This window comes from Aythya marila (assembly GCF_965140915.1).
Source record: "Aythya marila genome assembly, chromosome: 4".
Classification (NCBI taxonomy): domain Eukaryota; kingdom Metazoa; phylum Chordata; class Aves; order Anseriformes; family Anatidae; genus Aythya; species Aythya marila.
The window spans coordinates 44,480,580-44,502,003 of NC_139045.1; the positions used below are offsets into that span (position 1 = coordinate 44,480,580).

General features: G+C 35.1%; 1 protein-coding gene across 5 annotated transcripts in view; it reads right to left on the minus strand.

Moving 5' to 3' along the window:
- Positions 1-620: 620 nt before the first annotated feature.
- The window catches only part of USP53 (ubiquitin specific peptidase 53), a 37,447-nt gene continuing 16,643 nt past the window's right edge, over positions 621-21,424 (minus strand). For all 5 annotated transcript variants that reach the window (XM_082759708.1, XM_082759711.1, XM_082759712.1 and 2 more), the window contains exons 5-16: positions 21,064-21,177; positions 20,895-20,977; positions 20,440-20,545; positions 19,476-19,622; positions 18,812-18,961; positions 18,155-18,326; positions 17,195-17,344; positions 15,977-16,120; positions 15,011-15,743; positions 11,580-11,653; positions 5,519-5,618; positions 621-4,714 (exon numbers count right to left, since the gene is read on the minus strand). In XM_082759708.1, the coding sequence (XP_082615834.1) occupies positions 3,730-4,714; positions 5,519-5,618; positions 11,580-11,653; positions 15,011-15,743; positions 15,977-16,120; positions 17,195-17,344; positions 18,155-18,326; positions 18,812-18,961; positions 19,476-19,622; positions 20,440-20,545; positions 20,895-20,977; positions 21,064-21,177 (2,958 nt within the window). In that variant the 3' untranslated portion in view covers positions 621-3,729. The remainder of the gene's footprint in view (positions 4,715-5,518; positions 5,619-11,579; positions 11,654-15,010; positions 15,744-15,976; positions 16,121-17,194; positions 17,345-18,154; positions 18,327-18,811; positions 18,962-19,475; positions 19,623-20,439; positions 20,546-20,894; positions 20,978-21,063; positions 21,178-21,424) is intronic.

Consider the following 21,424-nt stretch of genomic DNA (forward strand, 5'->3'; position numbering starts at 1 on the left):
TTCCCCCAACATGATTTCACACTGAAATCTCAACAGAACAACCTACTACGGAAGCACTGTAATCACTGTAATGTTCCATTTCTCTTTTATAAGGCAGACATGAGAAAAAAAAAATGTTGACTGAATCAACTTTAGAAGGTTAAAAGAAAGCTCAAGCTATTCTGTGGCCATTTATATATTTCCTTCAGCCAGGTTTGAAAGTTAGGGTTTTATGTATCTCAGGAAACAAAGCTATCAAAGCACAGGCTTCTGATACTTCAAGCTCAAGCTGTTTCATACACCCCTGGAGTACCTGAATATGCATATAGAAGCAAACTTCACTTCACTTACCCCTAAAGAGTAGAGCTATAAAGTATACTCCAGCAGTTGTCACTAAATCTATGGGATTATGGTAAGAAATGCATAAATAAATTTTAATAGGTAAATAGCTAAATAGCTTATTAACAAACCAGTATTTAAGAAAATGAATTTTACTTCAAATATGCTAACAACCACCTTCTCTTCAAAGCTTACAAGCATTAGTATTAACCATCATCATTTAAAAATGTGGTTCTGGAAAGCCAAGGTATGGGGATCTTGGTGGGGGTTTGGGTGTGACATACAGAAAGAACAGAGACAAAGATACTTTAAGTTTTTAATCTGATAGTTTGAACAAGCAGAATTTGCAAGAAAATAATTCTAAAGACTGAAAAATATATTAATTACAAGACTTGTTAATGTATTTACTGTTACAAAAATCATCTAGCCTCTTATACAAATCTATAGCCAGAAGGGGACATTTATAAAAAAATAAATAGGCACCCTAGGTAAGTCAAAACAAGTTATCACATATTCATTAGCAAATATTACATACATACACGGAGTGCAGAGTCAAATATAAAAACAAAGGTGCCTGAATTAGCTGTCTGTTTACTATTAAATACCTGGTAAACATGGGTCACCTAAGTAGTTGTCTGGTAAGATTGTTTCAAGCAAAGCAAGAAGACAGAAGTACATCTAAATTACTGCAGCTACTTTAAAAATAAGTTTACCAGTTGTGCTTACTGGAAACCAAGTTCATTGGCATCAGTAATAGGCATTCATATTGCTTTTTGTACAGAAGTATGAACATTGTTACGCGTGTTTAAAAATAGCTGTTATCATTCACAGTTGTTGCTGTGCTATTTATACATAAAAATACTGTCATTTCAAATACAAGATTTTTGCAAACATTTTTACAAATTATACATTATATACAAATTCCATAATCTTTGTTTTTTACACAAGTATTAGAAGACAGTTTTACTTAACTGGCTATGTATATTATGTAACATGGCTGTAGGTACACTAGAAAAGATTAATTTACAAGTTGAAATCTTTCAAAAATACTACAATAAGGAATCTTCCAAGTTCTTACATGTTCAAGGCTTTTTTCCCCTATTTGACTGATTTGCTTAGAAAAGGATAATTTCAAGTTGCTGTTTTCCAGCAACCATGCTGGAACCCTAAACATGCATAATTATTTGCACTATAAACTCTAGATTTTTTTTTTTCCAAGTGCTACAATAAGTTTTGATCAAGACGACAAAAATAAGATTAAGATACCTGGTTTGTTGCATACATCATGTTCCAGTTTTATAGTATAAGTTAGAAGTAGTTTAAAACACTGACCTTAAAGAATAACCAAATGTGGAACTTGGTTAATCACGCTAAATAAACAATTTTCAACGTTTTGTTGAAGCACTAAAACTCACATAAGTTTTATAAACATTAAAAAAGCCTCTGAACTAACAGTGCAAGCATAATCAAGTGTGTTTACCATGCATTTTTAACCTGCTTGCATTATTTTCTTAACTAAAAGGCATTTACGTTTAGATGTCATCAGCACCACCCCAATTTTAAGTTTAACACAAATAATTATAAGGTTCGGCTTTTCCAGATCGTGTCAGGACTTCCTGGCATTAATTCTAAATTACACATTGTGCAGTGTTACAACAGACTGGAACAGAAGCCTAAGCCGATGCTTCTGATACAAGACACAGGAGGTCGTTTCTAACGCTCAGGCTCACCAGGAGGGTAAAATAGTGTTCACCCTTCTTTCCTCCCCCATCCTCACTGCTCCATGTGCTTTGCCTCAGCAGTCATGTAATACTTCCATGCACTGATTTAACTTCCTAACCAAAAAAACGCCAAATAAATCTGCTTTATTTCTGAAGTAAGTCAGGTTAGCAAAAGACACGGTAAATGCCAGACCTGCCTAAATGGCAGGCAGAGTGCTAGAACAGAGAGAGAGAGGAACCTCTTCTCATGCCACCTTAGTCTGAACAGCTGCAGGTTCAGTCAGACTTCCCTGCTATTACCGTACTTAGCCATTTGTAGAACTGTTCCGAAAACAGAAAAAAATGTCAATAAAGTTATGACTGATCCCTATTAAACATCGCTTAAAATGTCAAGCTGAAAAGATAGGAAGTTCAATAAATAGCAACATTGACTTTGTGTGCAACTGTAGAATAAATCAGAACAGGATATAAACAGCAAATATGCCTAAAGTACTTAAGGACAGGCTACAGGTAGGATGGAAGCTCACTCTCCACAAGGAGCCACATGGAGAAGACAAGGGGCAATGGGTCACAAGTTGCACCCAGAAAGACTTCATCTTGATCTAGGATATTTTTTATTAACGGTGAGAACAATCAATTGCTGGAACAACCTCCATAGGGAGGCACCTATCTAGTACCCTGTCCAATCACATCCTGAAAGCCACGAATAATAGGAGGTTTTCAAGGTTCAGTTGGACAGGATGCTAGATAATCTCATCTAAGCTGCCTTTTCACAAGAAACATTGGACCTGATTATCTTTCAAAGGTTGCTTCCAACCTGGGCTGTTTTACGATTCCGTAATTCTAAAACCTTACCGAAATGCATATTTGATAGCTGTATAATACAACCATATTTAAAAATTAGCATCCTATTTTCCTATACCAGTTTGTAGCTTATGTTGTTAAACTTAATTTGACTAAGTTAAAGTATATAGCTTATAGGGTGAACAAATCTCATAAATGTGCAAGTTCAAAAGTGTGTACAAACAGAGCAGGTATATTAATAGGATAACATTACTGCCATTTACTTGAATTCCCTTCAAAAATCTTACCTACCATTTGCAAAACAAAACAGTTTGTAAAGAATTATTATTAAGGCTTTTTAAAAAGTTAGAAAATCTCTGGATGACCTTGTATTAAAGACACTTGAAGGTTTGTGAAAGCACAGACTCTCAGAGAAGACAGCTGAAGAAACAACGTCCTGCTACCTGTCATGAAAAATACTGCTCCGTTGTATTTACTGCATTATATACGGTAATACATTTACCATTTTTGTTTAAGTATTTAGTGACCACAGTCCGAAGGAACGCTTTTTAAACTGCAACTATTTAAATCTTAGAAAAGAATAAATCAGTAACATCTAGTTGATCCCACTCATGTAAAATGCATATACCTAAAGGGACCATTTTCAACCTAAAGTGTAGAAGATGAGACAAGTAACAGAGGTAAGCATTAAGGCAACTACAGTAATAAATTGAAGAACCAGAAGTTTAGCACCTCTTCTCCTCTGCTCACCTATTTGCATATTCACGTACAAAGTCATAACTCCTAGGCAAAGTACAGCCAACTGGGTACCGACTTACAGAGATTCAAGGCTTGTGCCCGTCTACAGACTATGTGAAATGCAACAGTCAGATTTTTATTTTTATAGCTATCTACTGCAATGTATACCTTCCACATTTGCCTTGTACCTTTGCTCGGATGTGGGATGCCTGGGCTCATGAGTAGCATGGTAGGGAGCATTCAGTTCTACTCCAGCTGGTGGTGGATGCTTTTCTTTGTGAAAGCTTCCACTATCAGTAAAATACAGCTTGGGTCTCTGATGATATTTCATCCTGTATGTGTCAGTCATACAACTGTCTACTGAAAAATAAGTTGTTAGGGATACACTGTCATTGCCATCCACATAGCCAGCACTTGGTCCCATATGACGAGATCCTTTCTTTAAGAAGTTCTCAGACACTGTCCAAAAGTCATTAACTGATAAGCTAGGTGGAGAATCTGGTTTATGAACAAACAACTCATTCCCTTGAAATGGCTCTTTGAGCCTTTGTTCATTTGTAAATACATTTGCTTCTGATGCAGACTTCAAAGGTGTACCTGCCTGCCTTAATGGGTTATTTTGCAAAGCTTCTGTCACTTTTACATCAGCTGCTGAATTACTTTCTGATCCTGGCAAAACATTCAGAGCATATTTCTTTGGAGGTAAAGGGGGAGGAAGATTTTGGTAAACCGCTTCTGGCACCCAAAGAGCATCTGCCCTGCGGACTGGGTGCCCGGCATGCTCACAGGGAGGGGGCAGCACAACGGGCCTTTCCAGTGGGTTCTGCGGCACAGAAGCCAAAAACCCCATCTTGGGAACAAACGTTCTTGTGTGAAGAGGCTGTGGATGGGAGGAGGAGTGAAAATCATTGTTGACTGGCTTCCTTCCACAGATGTTTTCTGTATAAGGGTGGGGTACGCCATCAGCACAATATACTGATACATTCATCTTCTCAAACCTGTCTGGATTAAGCCACTCTGAAGAATTTGGTTCGTTTGCCTTGTTCCTACTTTCTGACTTCACCACCTCTTTAAGAACTGGCTGTAGAGTTGATGATGGGAGAAGTTTCCTATTACTCTCAGGCATTTCAGCTCTAAAATACAAAAACACAGAGGACATAAGTATCCATTAAAGCTGGAGTAACAATGACAAATGACGCAAGCAACTTTTACGGTGACAGCTCTGGTAACACTGCCTAGGTATTCTTGACCTGACATAAGCCATTTAATTAAAAGTTGCATTAAATCACTCTGAGCTTCTTTCATTTGAAAGGTACACTGTCCCCAGAAAACTTTGTGGGATATTAAATAGTCATAATAAAGAAATTCTTTCAAGATTCAGGACTGTATCAAATATGAATTTGGTTTTCTTCTAAGCACCCTTGTGATTTGAGCTGCTAATTCCATTTTTCAAATGCTAGGTGTTACTTTGGGGAGCTAAACTTGCATTTTAATTCTTGATTTTCAAGAGGTTCTGAGCACTTACAGTTCAAATCAGAAACAACAGGTATACTGCAGCAGCTTCTAAACAGACAATACCCCCTTCCTGCCAAACTTCTGAAAACTTTATTGGGTTATTGCATTAACCACAAAATTGGTTAACCAATACTTGTTATATAATACAAATTCAAAACAAAAATATTAAAACCCATTGCTCCAGTAAGATGACTACATAAATTATTTGGTTCCATCCACTAAATAACAAAATTATTTTTTTCCAAGAGCAAAGCTTTTATCCCTATAAATTATGTAAAATGCAAGAGGCATTATCTGTCAAAAAGATTTAATACCTTATCTTTTTTAACTATACTTTAACAATACTTAATATTGTTTACTATCACATTAGATTAATTTTTTTAAATAATACTATATAGTAAATTAATATTAGTATTAGTTACCTCTTCACTGGAGGACTGGGCACCTGCAAATGTAATTCTGTTGGGAAATTAACATGAGGTTTGTAGTTAACTTCTGAATTGATGGGGTCCTTCCTCAAGTCTGGGGGTGGAAAAAATATTTTAAAGCAAAAATACAGTCCAACTCTTTTTTGATTTCTTAGAGGTTATCCACAAACAAAACACAACAAAACAAGAAACGTAATTCTTGTCAAGATCTGACAGAAGTCAAAATAACATTTTTGAAAAAAATTCTTCACAGATCAGATCTTATATTCATCCACAGTAATCTGGAGGAAACGTTCTCTCTCTTTTTTAAATGTTGCCGGAAAAGAGGTAATTATCACAATTTTGTCCACAGTTTAAGTCCTATAGAGATATTTTCAAGATACATGTCATCTAATTACAAATACATTTTCAAAAATAGTTTTTAATGAAAGCACCTTTATTCAGATATCCAAAATAAATTTTGTAATATATTACTACTTTTGAATTTTCACATGACCTATTAACAAATTACAATGTATACTGTAAGAGTAGGGTTTTGTTTGTGTTTTGTTTCTTTGTTTGAGAAATGCATTATGCATCCTTGAAACATTTAAAAAATGCTAGAACTGTTACTTCTCCTACAATAACTGTACAGTTTGCAGAGATATGAAGCAGACAGAGAGCATTCTCACTCACATGCCCTAAGCACACAACGTAAGAGTGCTCAGGCCAGCAGTACTACACACACTCTAGAAGCTCCTTCTATTCACAGACAAAAGCAAAGAATTTCTCTCTAAAAATACACAATTTCTGAACAAAGCAGCTCCTAGTCAACAGTGAATAAAAGAAGCATTGAAGAATCCCTGTTGACACCACACAGAAGAAAACACACTCTTGGCAACTGACAAGCAATGGTCCTTCTGTTGGAAGACAGTTACTGTAAGTCTTCCTAATGCAATAATTGGTCCATTATAACCAGTCACCTGCTCTGCAGTCAGAGTTGTATTTTGTAAATGTATGGACTATATCCATACAACTACTTTGCTTATTTCAGAAAAAGTGGCAATGTACTTCACAAAAGGCAGCCTACACTGCCTGAATTCCAGTGGAATGATCTGATTCAGCAGGCAGTACTAATTTACCCTGTTGGAAATTAGCTAACATAGGCTGTCCTCTTCTTATCAGCCAAAGCTATAAAAATTTGTATCTATTCTTAACTGATGTAATCTTAATAAGTTGTGGGTTTTTTAATATTTATTATTATTATTTGCATGTTTTATTTTCCCCAGTTTTAAAGTCTTGGAAGCATTCTTTTGACTCATGAACTCATTTTTTACTTGAGTCAAAAACTCAACAGAGGAGAACTAAACTAAAAACTTTGGGGCAATGCTGGAGATTTACTTCAAGGGTCAGTATCTGCCCTATCTTTTAACAGATAAAAGATTAAAGAAGTTAAATCTTTGACAAAGACACAGGTTGTAGAGGCTAAAAAGGCATATACCTGAAGAGACAAAGCCTTCAATACAGCTTTCCTTCGAGCCTTGAAACTAAAAAAAATTCTTGCTATTCCAGCATGGTAAACAGTACCACAACCCTAGAAAGAACACTTATGTGAAAACATGGTTACTGAATGAGCCCTTGTGACACTGGCAAGGGTCAAGTGACTAACCTGAAAGGAAGTTCAAAACTTCTCCAGCAGGCCATGGCATCAGAGATAACTAACACTGAGGTAATCAAATAGAAAACATTTCATTCTGCTACAGATTTTAATGAACTGTAAATCACTTTACTGAGAAAAACACAGGCCCTGTCGCATTAATTCCTGTGAATATTTCAGTTCGGTATTTAATCACAGACCCGTCTTCAGCATACACTCTAGGAATAAATTAGTCAAATAATTTTCTAGATTAACCGTGTCTGTAGCTAATGTTTTTAAGTCTTTGAATATACACGTTTTTATACAAGAGCATTCCTACTTAAAAATCACATACAAGTTGACCATACATGTACAAATGCTCTTTAATTCCAAAACCCGACTGATGTGAAGTGCATTCCAAGCCAAACTGAAGGAATTTAGCACACCAAGTCCTTCCAAGAGGCAGTATCATAAATCTGTCAGGAGGCGGCAGCAAAGGGTAGTAAACTGTTTCTTCAGCATGCCTATGGCACACTCAACCAAAGCTGCTCAGCAATACCAGGTGATTTGTCTTCAGAATTCCAGCTAACTTAAAAATAGACGTGTTATTTTCTCTTCTGCTGACATGAGATCCATGCAAGGTTAAAACCAGGCGCAGGCTCTATAGGGAATTTTGGCTCCAGATTCTTTGCAAACCCAAATATGGGACACATGAGCACTGTGCTCAGCTGCAGACTGACAACCTTATCAACAGGTCACAAGCAGCTTACCAATAAGTAAAGGTAGCTCTGGTTTCTCAAATACAAGCCAATCTTAAAAGATTTATCAACAGCTATTTTCACAGCTGAATAGCCAATCTAGATTTGTAAAAAGATTAATACCCATTCTATAGCCAACAAGTAAAGCAAAAGTTTTTTTCCTATAATGACTTGATTTACATATACAGAACATTTGCACAAATCTGCAATGCCCAATTTCTGTACATTAAAAAAAAAAAAAAATCAAATTCTTACTAATGTTTTAGCTGCAAGTTTCCTGTAGTTTTGATTTCCTGATGAGTGTTTTTTGTTGTTTTATTTTTTTATTTATTTTTTTTTAAGTTGCCAGTGAGAATGTCCTGTGGTAAATTCTTCTCCCTGCACACGGACATTTTTCTGTGTTCAATTGAAATCACAGATGAACTTACTGGAAGCTTTGGAGATGTGGAACAAAAACTGTTCCAGAAAAGAAGGTAAACACATTATAATTTGTTTAAAAATACTGTATTTTAAGAAAATCTTTAAAAAATAATTTTATTGAATAAACTCTCCTTTTAGAACAACATGCAGTTGTAAAACTTTTATTATATACTTCTTAGCAGATTTTTTTTTTTCCTTGGCTCTTAACATCCAGGCAAAATGAAAATACAGTTTTACTTTTTTTTTTTTTTTTAATACTTGCACATGCGAGAGCTTAAGTAAGTTCTGAAGTGAAACAACTGTTACCAGATGACTATCAACTGTTATCCTCCCTTCATTATGATCTGCCCTTCCTATCAAGTTTATTGGGTCTTTGTTTTAAAATCTAAACCTTAACCTTTGCTTTGTTGATTTTAAATTTCAAACTTCTTATATTCATAAAGTGAACAACAGAAATGAGAGCACTTAAAATTTCAACCTTTGAGGGTTATTTGACTGCCTTTGGAAACCTTCAAAGTTTAGGATTTCATTCCGAGGGTTTTTGTTTGTCTTTCATCTGTCATTTATAGACACTCCAGAAAGACATTTGTTTGTTTCTGGTTTGCATTAAGGAAAGTAAGTAGCTGGATGCTTCAATTCACTACTCAGTTCTTCAAACAAAATAGACATAAAGACTTACAGCAGCAGAAAGGTTAACAACTGGATTTTCCTTTAGAAGCACATTTTAAATATTACTGTATGTTTTTCCTAGGATGATACGTGTGGTTTTTTTTTTTTTTCAGAAGTATGGTTTTCTGAAGTCACAAAGAATTAAAGGCAGTCTGGGGGTTGTTTCCATATTCACAAGAGCTTCCGAATGATTCAAGATTTTGGTTGAAATTGTCTCATACTAGTGAGATCAACAACTACTAACAGAAAAAGCTCTGGATTTACAATATTAAAAACACCACTCTGCAAATGCGATGCAAGTGTTTTCAAATGGAACGAATTATTAACTTAAGGCATTGATGCTGAGCACATTTTTTTTTTTTTTCCAATCAGCATTCACCCCATTTGAATTACCATTTTATTTGACTGAAGGGATAGTTCAAAAAGTACTCTGAACTTTGAAAAAAATAAAATCTAGAAAATACAGCTTCTAGGTTTAATTGCTGGCCATGTGGGACACTTGCTTTAGCGCAAGTTATCTACTGCTTACTAGTAGTGAAAGAAGCAGCCATTTGATCTACATAACCACTGTGTGATACGTTACTATCTTTAAAATGTTCTAACAATAAGTTTATTTTTGTAAGTCAAGGACAGAATTCCTGAACCACTGAACAGTAGCCTCATTCAGCTCCTGTTAAAATCGGGAACTGGCAAAGCACAGTTATGCAAACAGTGGGCATAATTAAAAGTTCAAGGTTATTTTCCCAAGAAGAGACAATAAGTTATTTTTTCAAGTTGCCAGGAGCACCTAACAAACATTTCTTATGTTTTGTTCCTCTCTCAGAAAGGACTAGATATTTCCTTGTTGAAGTACCATTTTCTAGGAATCTATATGGTATTTACCTACCAGTTCTAGTCGTGGTCACGATATTCAGAACCATAACATAAGGCAGTACAACTGGTACCTGTAAATGACTACTACTCTTTTTCCTAAAGGTGTTCTGACACTTTTTACACAAGCAAAAAACCTATGTCTAAATCTTTAACCTTGGCCATGTACATAATCAAATTATTCAGATTTATTTTCAGCCCATTTATCTTTTACAGTAAAAGTGGTTTTCCAAAACTCGCACACGTGAAAACTTCACATTTAATTTAGAATTACATATGGTTTTGTTATGAAACTAGTTAGTGAAACAGAATTACTGGAAAGATGGGAATTTTACACCAATGCTTTATGACAATTATGTTTTATGATGACTGTGAGGATCACTTGGAATAGGTACCAGTTTTGAAGAAGTATTTGTAACATGATCAAAATTTTAAATATAATCAAGTACAGTACACAGTAATCTCTAGGGAATACTTAGCAATAAATTGGAACACTGTTTGAACCCAACTATTTCTCATTCTGACAGTCTTTTTTATATTTTCAGTAGTGGCTTTTTTTCCTTCTTTGCTACCCCAGTGTTTATATACTTTTTTCCATTAGTAATGATAAAAACAGTTATACTACAAAACTACAGTAGAAAAAATATCATACAAAATTAGATCTTTGCATTCCATGCAAAATTGGGTTTGAGGGCTTTTGTTTTTGTCAAAATGAAAAGGAAAAAAAAAAAAAAAAAACAAGAAAAAGAAAAAACACCAAATCAGTTCTCTTTTTACAACCAAAAAGTAATTGGAATAACAATGTGGTATGGCATATCCATCACCTCTCTCAAATTTAAGTCTTAGAAGAATCTGTAGTATGCAATTCTTTGAAAAGTAGAATGATACCTATAAAAAAAAATCAAACGTTTCCTGGGGAAGTGCCTTAATATTTATTGCACCTCTTTGTACGAGCACTATTCCATTGTTCCAGCAACAGTAGATAATGATTTTGGCTGGCCTCATGCTGACCTATAATATTTATATGCCACGGCATTTATAAAAACCCAGCAGACATATTAGTATGTAAAAGGAAGTAGATTTCCTTATTACAAGTTGTTTCTTCCTGATATTGCTTCTTATCTTGAAGGAAGAGAAAGGGTACCACAGCATACCCAGACATTTAAAAAAAAATCTTCCTTAGTATCCACTATGAATATTCATGGAAGTGTTTTTTTTTTGGGGGAAGACACGGGGAATGGACAGAAGGACTGCATTTAATTTTGTCTTTTTTTTGGGGGGGGGGTGGGGGTACATTAGAGATTCACATTTAACCATTTGCATTGGATTAAAAAGAAAATACTGATTAAAGGCAGTGAAAGTGAATGCCAGCATAATGTCATCCAAAAATCACAAGTACTGGTAAAAACTTGTGTTTCTGGTGCTTGTACAAAGAACCTACACCAGCCAGAAGTTACACACTGGCACAAAACAGCCACCAACTCCATGCCTTTCTTGACGTAGGTACAAACAACATTATGTGTTGCCATTAAAATGATAACTTTTATACATTTTTCACTTTTATGAAATATCAGGACAAACTTGCAGCAACATTATAAAATAAAAAAAAAATCAGAAATCTATCCATCTCTTATGTGATATCAGTATGTTAGTATTGCAATATTGGTATATGTAAATTATTTCTAGAAAGCTTCTTATTCTTTTTACAAGTTAAAATTCTTACCATAAAAGTTTCTGTTCTGCTGGGATACGGAATGTAACACATTTTCAGCTTTTTTGGTTGATAAGTTCTGCTCACTGTAAAATAAACACACACATAATTTGAAAGGTTCAACTACTGCCATGTGATCACAAACATTACTTCCTTGAATGCATACAAGCATAAAAATTTTGCCTGTGTGTAATTTTGGCGCTTGTTATCATTACTGCCACATTTCTGACTAAAACACTTTACAGAAGATACATAAAATAGTGAAGGTGGCACTTGAATACTTTTAACACACCTAACATGCATGACAGGCCGCAGTGACGCAGATGAATTTAGGATGAACTGCATCCTTTAACGTGGACAGTTGAAAAACATACAGTTCATGGGGCTGGTGTATCCCAGTTTGTTCTGGAGATTGCACATGCCCACTCATCCCAGCCCCACTGTAGAGGAGCAGGATGTCCACTGCACAACACAGAAATAATCAAGACAATTTGTTGTGTAGTATCACCGTGGTCTGCTTAATAAAGACAGTTGATTTCCAAAGCTATCAACAACTTAACAGAGATGTGTCACTAGTGAGAAAGGAATACAAACTGCGCTTTTTCCTCACTATAAACAAAAAAAGCTTCATAAAATTTTTAAAGAGTGCATACTAACAGAGATCACAACTGAGAAAACACAACTGTTTTGAATATCATTTTTCTAGAGTGATTTTCAAGCAGAACAGATGACACACAATTCCATTTATTTGATTTTTTTTCCCCCCAGTAATTACCACTTAGTGCAGCAAAAGAAAACTACCAGTGTGGTAGTCTATTCCAATTTATCATCACTATCACCCATGTCCAAAACAGATTTTCAGTGCTAGTAGGTTACACTTTGATTATTTCAAAGTGAAACACCTATGCAGCAGCATTTATGAGAAGCTTGAATTCAGTGCAGAAATCCCTCAACATTTTAAACACGTGAAACTTGTTAGCTAACATTCCATCTCGTCCGTTTTCCTAGTTTCACATTTTGCTATGCATTATTTTTGCTATTTATTGCTTTTATATTCATACTTTGTTGCAGCAATAAAATTGATATCGCTACTTGGTCTCTCACTTTTTCCTCAAACTGGAAGAAAACCAGAAGATTACAGTTGCAGATGCAAGAGGAAAATTCAGGAGAGTTATTAACTTTTGCTGTTCTAGTTAAGCAAAAAGTGTGCCTTACCAACCCTGACAGGGAGCTGACAAACACCCTGCTATTTCCTTCCTTCTTCCAAAGTAAAGCAGAGAAGATACATGGTGGCAACTTTGCTATAAAAGACTCTTGTTATTGAAAGGACAGGAAAGTAAGAAAAACAGTGAAAGAAAAAGGCAGAAAGAACCTAAAACGCAGGAAAACAGAAGTCATTTTTTTCCACCTTGTCAAGTAATTCAAGTAATTCCTTTGGATTCTGGTACTGGTACTGCCAGTCATTTCTATACACCAATCACATAAAATCTTTCGGAAGATTTTATTGGTCTAAAGTTTTACTGGTCACCCAATAAAATTGGAAAGTCACAAGAAATCATGTGTATTTAGATAAAGTATATTTTTTCTTTGACAAAAGGTTAAACAGCAGTGTAAGCAGATTCCTAATGAATCAAGTTATTTACATTTACAAAAGTCTCTCAAAAAAGATACAAGGAGTATTTGGTCATCTCATTAAGTTACCTATTGAAGGGCATTTTAAAAAAAAACATGGTTAAACTGTAGAAATCACTGTTCAAGGCAACTATAGACACCACAATTCTAAACATGGTTTAAAGGGAGTGTACGTGCATTTATTTGTATCATTATTCAAATATTCATATTTATTCATATCATTATTCAAATAAAGCCCATAAGGGTTTTGCATGGTGCAGTTTTGCTTAGTTGGTTGGGAGGTACAGGAGCAGAGAGAGGAACAGAGAAAGGAAAGATAAAGGCATGGAATAAAAGTGTTTTAATTGGAACTGGATACCGTAGTCTCAGTCTCCTGTTTGGAAAGTCCATAAAACAGCCAAGTACACTAGGGTCAGAAGAATACAGCTCCAAAATACAACCATTATTATCCTCTTTACTCTTTCCATAAGCACCTGCTGCTGGCTACCAGTGCAGACTGAAAGAACTCTAGATGAACCTTTGGTCCTGTCTTGGTATGTCCATTTCTTTGGCCTTTTTTATAACTTCTGTATGCCAAATAAAATAATTCCTTGGGAAACTGAGAACTAAGCAAATGATTGTTTTTGCTTTCTTGAAGTGCCAAAATAATCAGAGACATTTTATTTCACCCAGAAGGTGAATTCTGAATGTTTTAAATCAAAATTTTGCTTTGATATCTTTCTACATGCTTTATGAAATACATTTTAAATTTTGCATCTCTACTTAGAGAGGTCAGAGCAGTTTTGTTCTTTGTACCTGCCACTCCCTTCCCCAGTAAGAAAAGAAAGTCAGATGAAAACACGTGTCCAAATCATGCTCAAATCTAGCAATCATTTGTGAATATGTTTGGTCTAATAACTGCGCTTTTCCATTTTATGGATATAAACAAAATTTAGAATAAGAATATATAGATTCTAGTAGGAATTAATTTCCACATACAGTTTAAGACACACAGTGCAGAAAACTGTATGCAGAAGGTTGACAACTTTATCTCACAGCACCATAGAATCATTTAAGTTGGAAGGGAGCTCAGGAGATCATCTAGTCCAACCCCCTGCTTGAGCAGGGTCAGCCAGAACAGGCACTGCTCAGGACCACATTCAGCTGGGTTAGGAGCTTCTCTGCAGATGGAGACTCCAAAACCTCTTTGGACAGCATACTTGTTACTGCGATTCTTAGAAAGTTCACTAAAATTTGGCTGCTAACCATTCTTTTTTTTAAGCCAGTTTTAGTAATTTTACACTTCTCAAAGATTTCAAACATCTCAACCAATTATCAAGTGACCAATATATACCCTAGGTGTTCTAAAAATCTCAATTTCAGAACAATGACTAGAAACAATACACAAGCATCATGTACTGCCATTCCAATCTTTTCACTAAGGGCCTGTCCATACAACTATTACAGATATGATTTGTATAGACAGTTGTATTCCACTGCAGGTGGCAAGTTACCTGCAGCTTGAAACCCCTGTAGTTAAAGAATTGTAGCAATTATTTGAAATTAACACACCCTGCCCCTCAGCAGGGCTTCAAAGCTCTGGCTCAGCACCTTCCAAACAGAACTGAATACTGTTGCTGCCTCAGAGTTAAGATAAGACAAGACTCACAACTGCACTCATATTTCTAGATATATTGCTAGTTTTCCACATACATAGCATAAAAAGTATGAAGTTCCAAAAGTATACTTACTTGACTGTATATGAAACAACTCATGAACATAATTTATTTTTCTGTACAATCTATGTAAGTTCTTACGAGAACTAGCATTACCTGCAGGAAGTGCTGTCTTTAACATTCTTGACCTCAGCTGGATTGATTCCTTCAGTAACAGGAGAGTCTGGATTTGCAGATCCATTGCTGATATGATCACTGCTTTCATAACCAGATTCTGTCCTCTGGATCTGCCAGTTATCACCATGGATTTTTCTCTCTGCAAAGCCTTTGATTTTTTCAGCGTTGCCTTTCCCCTCTGAATCCAAAGAGCTTCTACTTCCTGTATCCTGTTTTGTTTCATCTTCATATATAGTCATTAAACATTTCTGGATTTGGTTCTCTTTTGGCCAATGGTTAAAGCTCCGTTCTTTTTCATGTTTAGACTTACTGTTCGCAGTTGCCTTGTGCTTCGGGCTATGCTGTTTCTTCTCAGTCTCACTGAAAATGCTGTCTACATTTAGCGTCTCCCGCATGGGTTTCCAGCCTTTACTTCTGCTTCTGCTGCTGATGATACTTCCTTTGTCTCTAGAGTCTTGACTGCAGTCTGTGTCATAGCCAGTGACACCATCAGTCCGGGTCCTAACCACTGGTTTCTCCCCAGCTGTAAAAGCTTCCGTTTTATTTGTTCCAAGCACCGGTACAGAAAGCTTTGCTTGGTGAGGTGCGCTGTCATGCTTATACGGTCCTCTCCCCTGACTGCTGTATATGCGCTGATCAGTGCATTGTCTAAGTCCATTCCCAACCGGAGGAGATCCTGACTTAAAATAGGAACGATCTTCCCCGGTTAAATCTGGTAAGAAGAAAGAGGGAGAAAAAAAAAAGCTGCATTAAAGTTCTCACAAATAATTTTACTTACAAAAAATAACATAACAAATATTAATTACAGTATATATTTTTCTTCTATTATCTCAACAAATTCACTGCATGTTTCAGAACAATGCAAACTGAAGAATGACGGAAAAAAATCTTGGTGCTAAAACCTGTCTAAACCATTGATTCTCTGGTCATATTTTTAAAGTGTACCTCTTTGTCTCCCAGACTCTTTTCTTGGTCCTCTGTCAGCATCTTTTCGTAAAGATGAGAAGTTTTTCATATCAGCAGCTTTCTGAGCACACTCTCTGGATATGTCCTTTAGCCTGTCCTTTTGATCATTGTTAACTAACTTAGCTGCAAAAAATATATATATTTTGTCAATTATCATTAATAAAAACTTATTCATGATCAAAATACACAATTGTATTTGCATGTATGTATCATAACATTTATATTTTATAATTAGCACTAGTTAAAAAGATTAATGAATTATAAACCACAGATTCTTAGGAAAACAGAAGATGTATAGCACAGGTATGAGCATACAGGTATCTCCAAGCAGTCCACTAAACAGAGCTAATGAAAGCAACCAAAGCAGCATTACCTCAGGCATGTCTTAAAGGAATGTCTTATAGGAATGTCTTATTAAGACTGAATACTCAAGCCATTTTCAAAGCATGTACTGTTTACCTCAACTTTTATGAACTATACTACAAAATTAATCCAAGTTTAATCTTGTCTAAATGGGAAGTTCTATTCTTAAGAAAACAGTAGTCACTGCTTAAGGACAACAAATTCCTCCCCTTTTGGGTCATCGCCTCATCAAAAAAAGAGTTATCGAGATGTGCATTCTCAAGTTTGAAAAGGTTTAGCAATTCAACATTGAAAGAAAAGACAGAAGGGAAACATCTCTCAAGTAAGAGGAGCCAACATCTCTCCCAGTATGGGAAGTTTGTAGCAAATGCACAGACACATGAGACAGCAGTCACTCCCCAGTATTGCTACTTAAAGCTTTTTTGGTTGGTTGGTTTTGGAAGTCTGGTTTACTGACAGAATAGATCATAAATTACGTTAAATGTGCCTTTTAAAAATAATAATAAGTATTTCCCCCCCCCCAGTATAACCATCAGTTAATATACAGGATTAAAAATAATACTGCACATCACAATACTGTTGGGAAACAGTGTTCCCCCAAACAGCCAATGATTTGCAGAGCCACATGCTCCACCAGATCAAATCAGTTTAAACTTTCTAATGGGCTTTTTAACTGACAATATGACTGGAAAGTATGAAGTTGTTTGAGAAAAGGATGCAGGCCTCAAGCAGCACTTTAGTACAGGAAGAATGAGGGGGTAGTTATGGCACCAGCATAAATATTTCATAATAGCCCACGTATTGGGGTTGGGGGAGGGGAGGGAAGGTACATACCTGGACCTCTACCACCACTAGCCTGAATGTGGCTTCTGCTGAAGGCTGAATTATCTGGCTGAAGTTTTTTATTACTCCTTTGACTAGCAGAGTCTCCAATTCCATTCTCTTTCAAGTGGTCTGACTTAGGAGCAGAATGCTTCTCAAACCCTAACAAACAACATATCTGTCTTTAGAATTACAGGCTTCCTAATTTAAATCTTCCAATCTGTAAATTCAAAACTGAATTCTTAACTTAGGATTAAGAAAACAAAAAGAAACAAGCAACCCACCACAGTTCAATATGCTAGGCAGTAAGGTTTTGTAATATCTTGTATCCTGCCATATTTATAATGGCAGGCTGCAGTAGAATAGGCTCCACTCCTTCCCTGAAGCAGTGCATGTCCTATTGCGACTTATTACGTAAAGAGGATACATGTCAAATTCAATTGGCCTTTTATATTACTTGTATGTTATATTTAAAGTTTAGAAAAAGTGCATGTGCATACACATATGGTAACACACACTCCAAATATCTCTCTGTATTTGCATTAAGCTCTGGTAAAATGCTATAAAAAGCATTTTTTAAGCAGTATTTTAAAAAGATGATGGATGAGTTTAAATTAATAATATTTTAAGCAGTATTTTAAATGTACCAATACATGCTTAAGAACAATTGCATATACAAATATACTAGATTTTCTTCTGAAAGAACTATTTTACACATAACTTTAGTAATGACTTATCTTCAATAAAAAAATCCACTCCTTATCCATGTGTCTCAATTTGTATTCCCATAACAGACAAAACAGACAGTTCCAGTATTAAGTATGTATACTAGTATTTTTTCTTTTGAGACCCTTTAGATAATTACTGATAAAAGTGTTTAAGAACAAAATCAGCTAATCCATTACCCCCTCCCTTATAATCCTCATTTCATAATTCCTCTTAGTTTATATCATTATTAAAAAAACGAATTACCTAAGTCTTCCCCATTTCCTCCTACTACTTTGTTTGGAGACCAGTGAATAATCTGCTTCGGAGCATCTTCTGGAGATACAGCTGTGCCATCAGGGTTAGCATAAAATAGCAACAATGGCTGAAAGTGACATCGAATGCACCTGGAGACCACATCTTTCCATTTTGTTCCGATCTAAGAAAAAATAATCTTTTTGTATCAAAGCCATCAAAGAGAATTATAGAAAGAATAATTCAATCAACAGCAAGTAACCATGTCCTAATTTTAAAGGTACGTTAAGATTCAACACTGTAGCATAAGTTTATGTAAATTGTGGCAAGAATCTAGAACCAGTATTACACTGGCTAACAGCCAGAACATCAATTACTGATGACTATATTTGCAGTGTTAAGTCTTTCATAAAAAGAATGAAAAGTTCAAAAGTAGACAGGATGTGCATTAACATCATGAAGTATCTCGCATTTTTAAGTGGTGAAGTTAATTCTATAATTCATTTGTGAAACTGATTTAGTAAACTAAAGGTTCAAAAACAGTTTGTTTGTTTTTTTTTAAAAAAAAAAAAGACATTCATTTGACTTGTTTAAGTGTTGTGACAGAAGAATGCATTCTAGAAAACTGAAGATCACTAAATTTGGTAGCAGTAAAAACAGCATATTTACCTCTTTTACATTAGCATCGTCGAACAGCACCCATTTGCAACTCTTGGTGTGAAAGGCAAAGGCACAGTAATGTCGGCTTGTGTAGCAAATCATTCCCACAAGAAAAAGTTCGCTATTTTTGGCATTTTCATCTGTAACCCTATAGAAGAGCTGTAAAAATATTAAATATTTTTAAAAGCATGTAACACACTTACACTTGATTTCTAGGTCAACTACTGGCACTCCACCAAGACAATTAGAATTAAATATCCTGTTGCATTATTCAGTTTTTCATTAATAATGATCTTTGCTCCTAATAGGTCTATTTTAACTTTTTTTTTTTTTACATAGCTGTTAGGGCAAAATGGTAATTCTGGATTAATTCTACAAATTTCAAATTGAGTATGATATTCGTAAATTTTCAACTAGGAATTTATCTGTATTCCTCTTCACACTTAGGTGTAAGGCCAACACTTCTGACAAGGCTTTTTCCTCTCAGAAAAACTACATTAGGCAGCACATTATACAGAATGTTAGCCATAAATTTTGAAGTTAAATTGTGCTGATTTTGATTTTTAAATACATATAATTACATACACATATGCATATATGCATATATTTGTATTTACATAAGATTTATATAAAATTAAATTCTAGAATAAAAAAATAGTTTTAGGTCAGATACCCCAGGAAGATAAAGTTGTGTTGCCAGATTCCGCATAACCTCTTCTGTCAGGTCAGAGTGCTCTGAATCCCAGACTAAACCAATTGTCACAATTTCAGGGCAATTCATAAGAACACGACGAATTTTTATTTTTTGACCACAGTTACTCTAGAGAAAGGGAAAAAAAAAAAAAGCGTGGTGACAAGGAAAACAAATATGTTAAGAGAAACCTCTAGGTTCCTAGTTGAGTTACTAGGCAAAACAAAAAAACAACTTATTCGAATTCTCAAATTGAATTATGATTTTTGTTTCTAACAATTTACAGGTAAAAAATTCTTCATCATCACTTTTTTATGCTTTTAAAGTAAATAACATAAACACTGATGAAGGCTACAATTAAACTTCTACATCCAGTCATCACCCTAAAATAGAAGTTTCTGAACATATGCAAGTCACCATCATGATTTTGTTACTCATACCCAGGAAATTTAAGGTTATTTCTATACTTTCTTATTCCCTTCTTGATGATTCCCAGATTAATAGTATTGATAAAGCATCATTTGAAGAAGAGAAGGATGAAGCAGAATAAGCTAATGGAGACTTTTTTTGGTTGATAAAAGTACAACATTATTCCAATTAAAGACAATTTTCTCAAGCTCTCAGTATATATGAACGAAAGGTGCTTCATTCAAACAATACACCCATTCAGACTAATCAGAAGTACCTAGCTGTATATTTAACACAGAGTGAAAGTATAGGCCTAATAACTCAACTTTCTAACCAGCTACTTACACATCCAGTACAAAGTTTATCTGTAACTGCAGCAATAGAATTAAACTTAAAGGCAATCTTTCCCTAAGCTAGACTGCACTAAAGTGGCCAGAAGGAATCCGGCTTTTAGAGGAATACTTCAGCCTGATTTAACATCCTAAAGAGTTCTCCATTATATATTAACGAAAGTCACGGAACATCTTTGTTTACTTACAGGACACTTTCTGTAGTCATCAGCAGTATTTGCTGCCTGCAGCAATTCTGCAAACATTTCTGGCTTGAGACGCTCATGCCTCTCCATCATTCTTTCTACTTCATTACTGTAAAAAAAAAAATATATATATATATATATATATATATATATATATATATATATATATATATATATATATATAAAAGAAAGGAGTTCCACCGTTATTTTCCATTTAAGAATAAACAGATTTCTGCCAAGTCTCAACTGATCTTTTGCATAACAGGAAAAGATTCATAGGTAAAACAGTAGCAATGTATACTTTTTGTCAAACTCTCCCTACATCTTGTTTTTGAAATCCAAATGTTACTTTGGGACACTATCTCAAAAGAATTCACTTTTAACTTACAGCATTTTTCTAGCATATTACTGGGAGTGTATTAGACAAATTAGACAAATACAAGAATAAAACCCCTTACCACAGGGCCGTTGTAGAAATATAACGCACAAATTCCGTAAAAGGCAATGGGTCTGATGATGCTCCACAACTGCGGCATACACACTACAAAAATAAAAATCCTTTTGTTTTTACTTACTCCTGACAGCAGAAACAAAGTATTTGTTAAAGCAAACAAGTATTACTCTGACCTGTTCATACAGTGTCATAGCAAACTTCTGATGAGAAATACAGGATTTTGAAGTGCACATATCTGTGTCACTGTTTGGCACTAGGTGAAAATGAATCCTCTCAAGGATATTTTCCTAAAAAGAAACAACAAAAACAAACTGATGAAGTCAGAATATATAAGCAATATTCCAGTTCAATACTCCAGCAACTACTCCTCTTGGCTCCAAACAGGCAACCTACAAGTTTAACATGTACTTAATTCCATCCCTATTCACACTGAAGGATCCAAAAACTTCTGGGAATAATTGAGAGTTCCTTATCCTCACTCACCCCTTGTAGTATTTCACACACCCCTCTGTCTGAGGCACAGAGTTAGGAAAG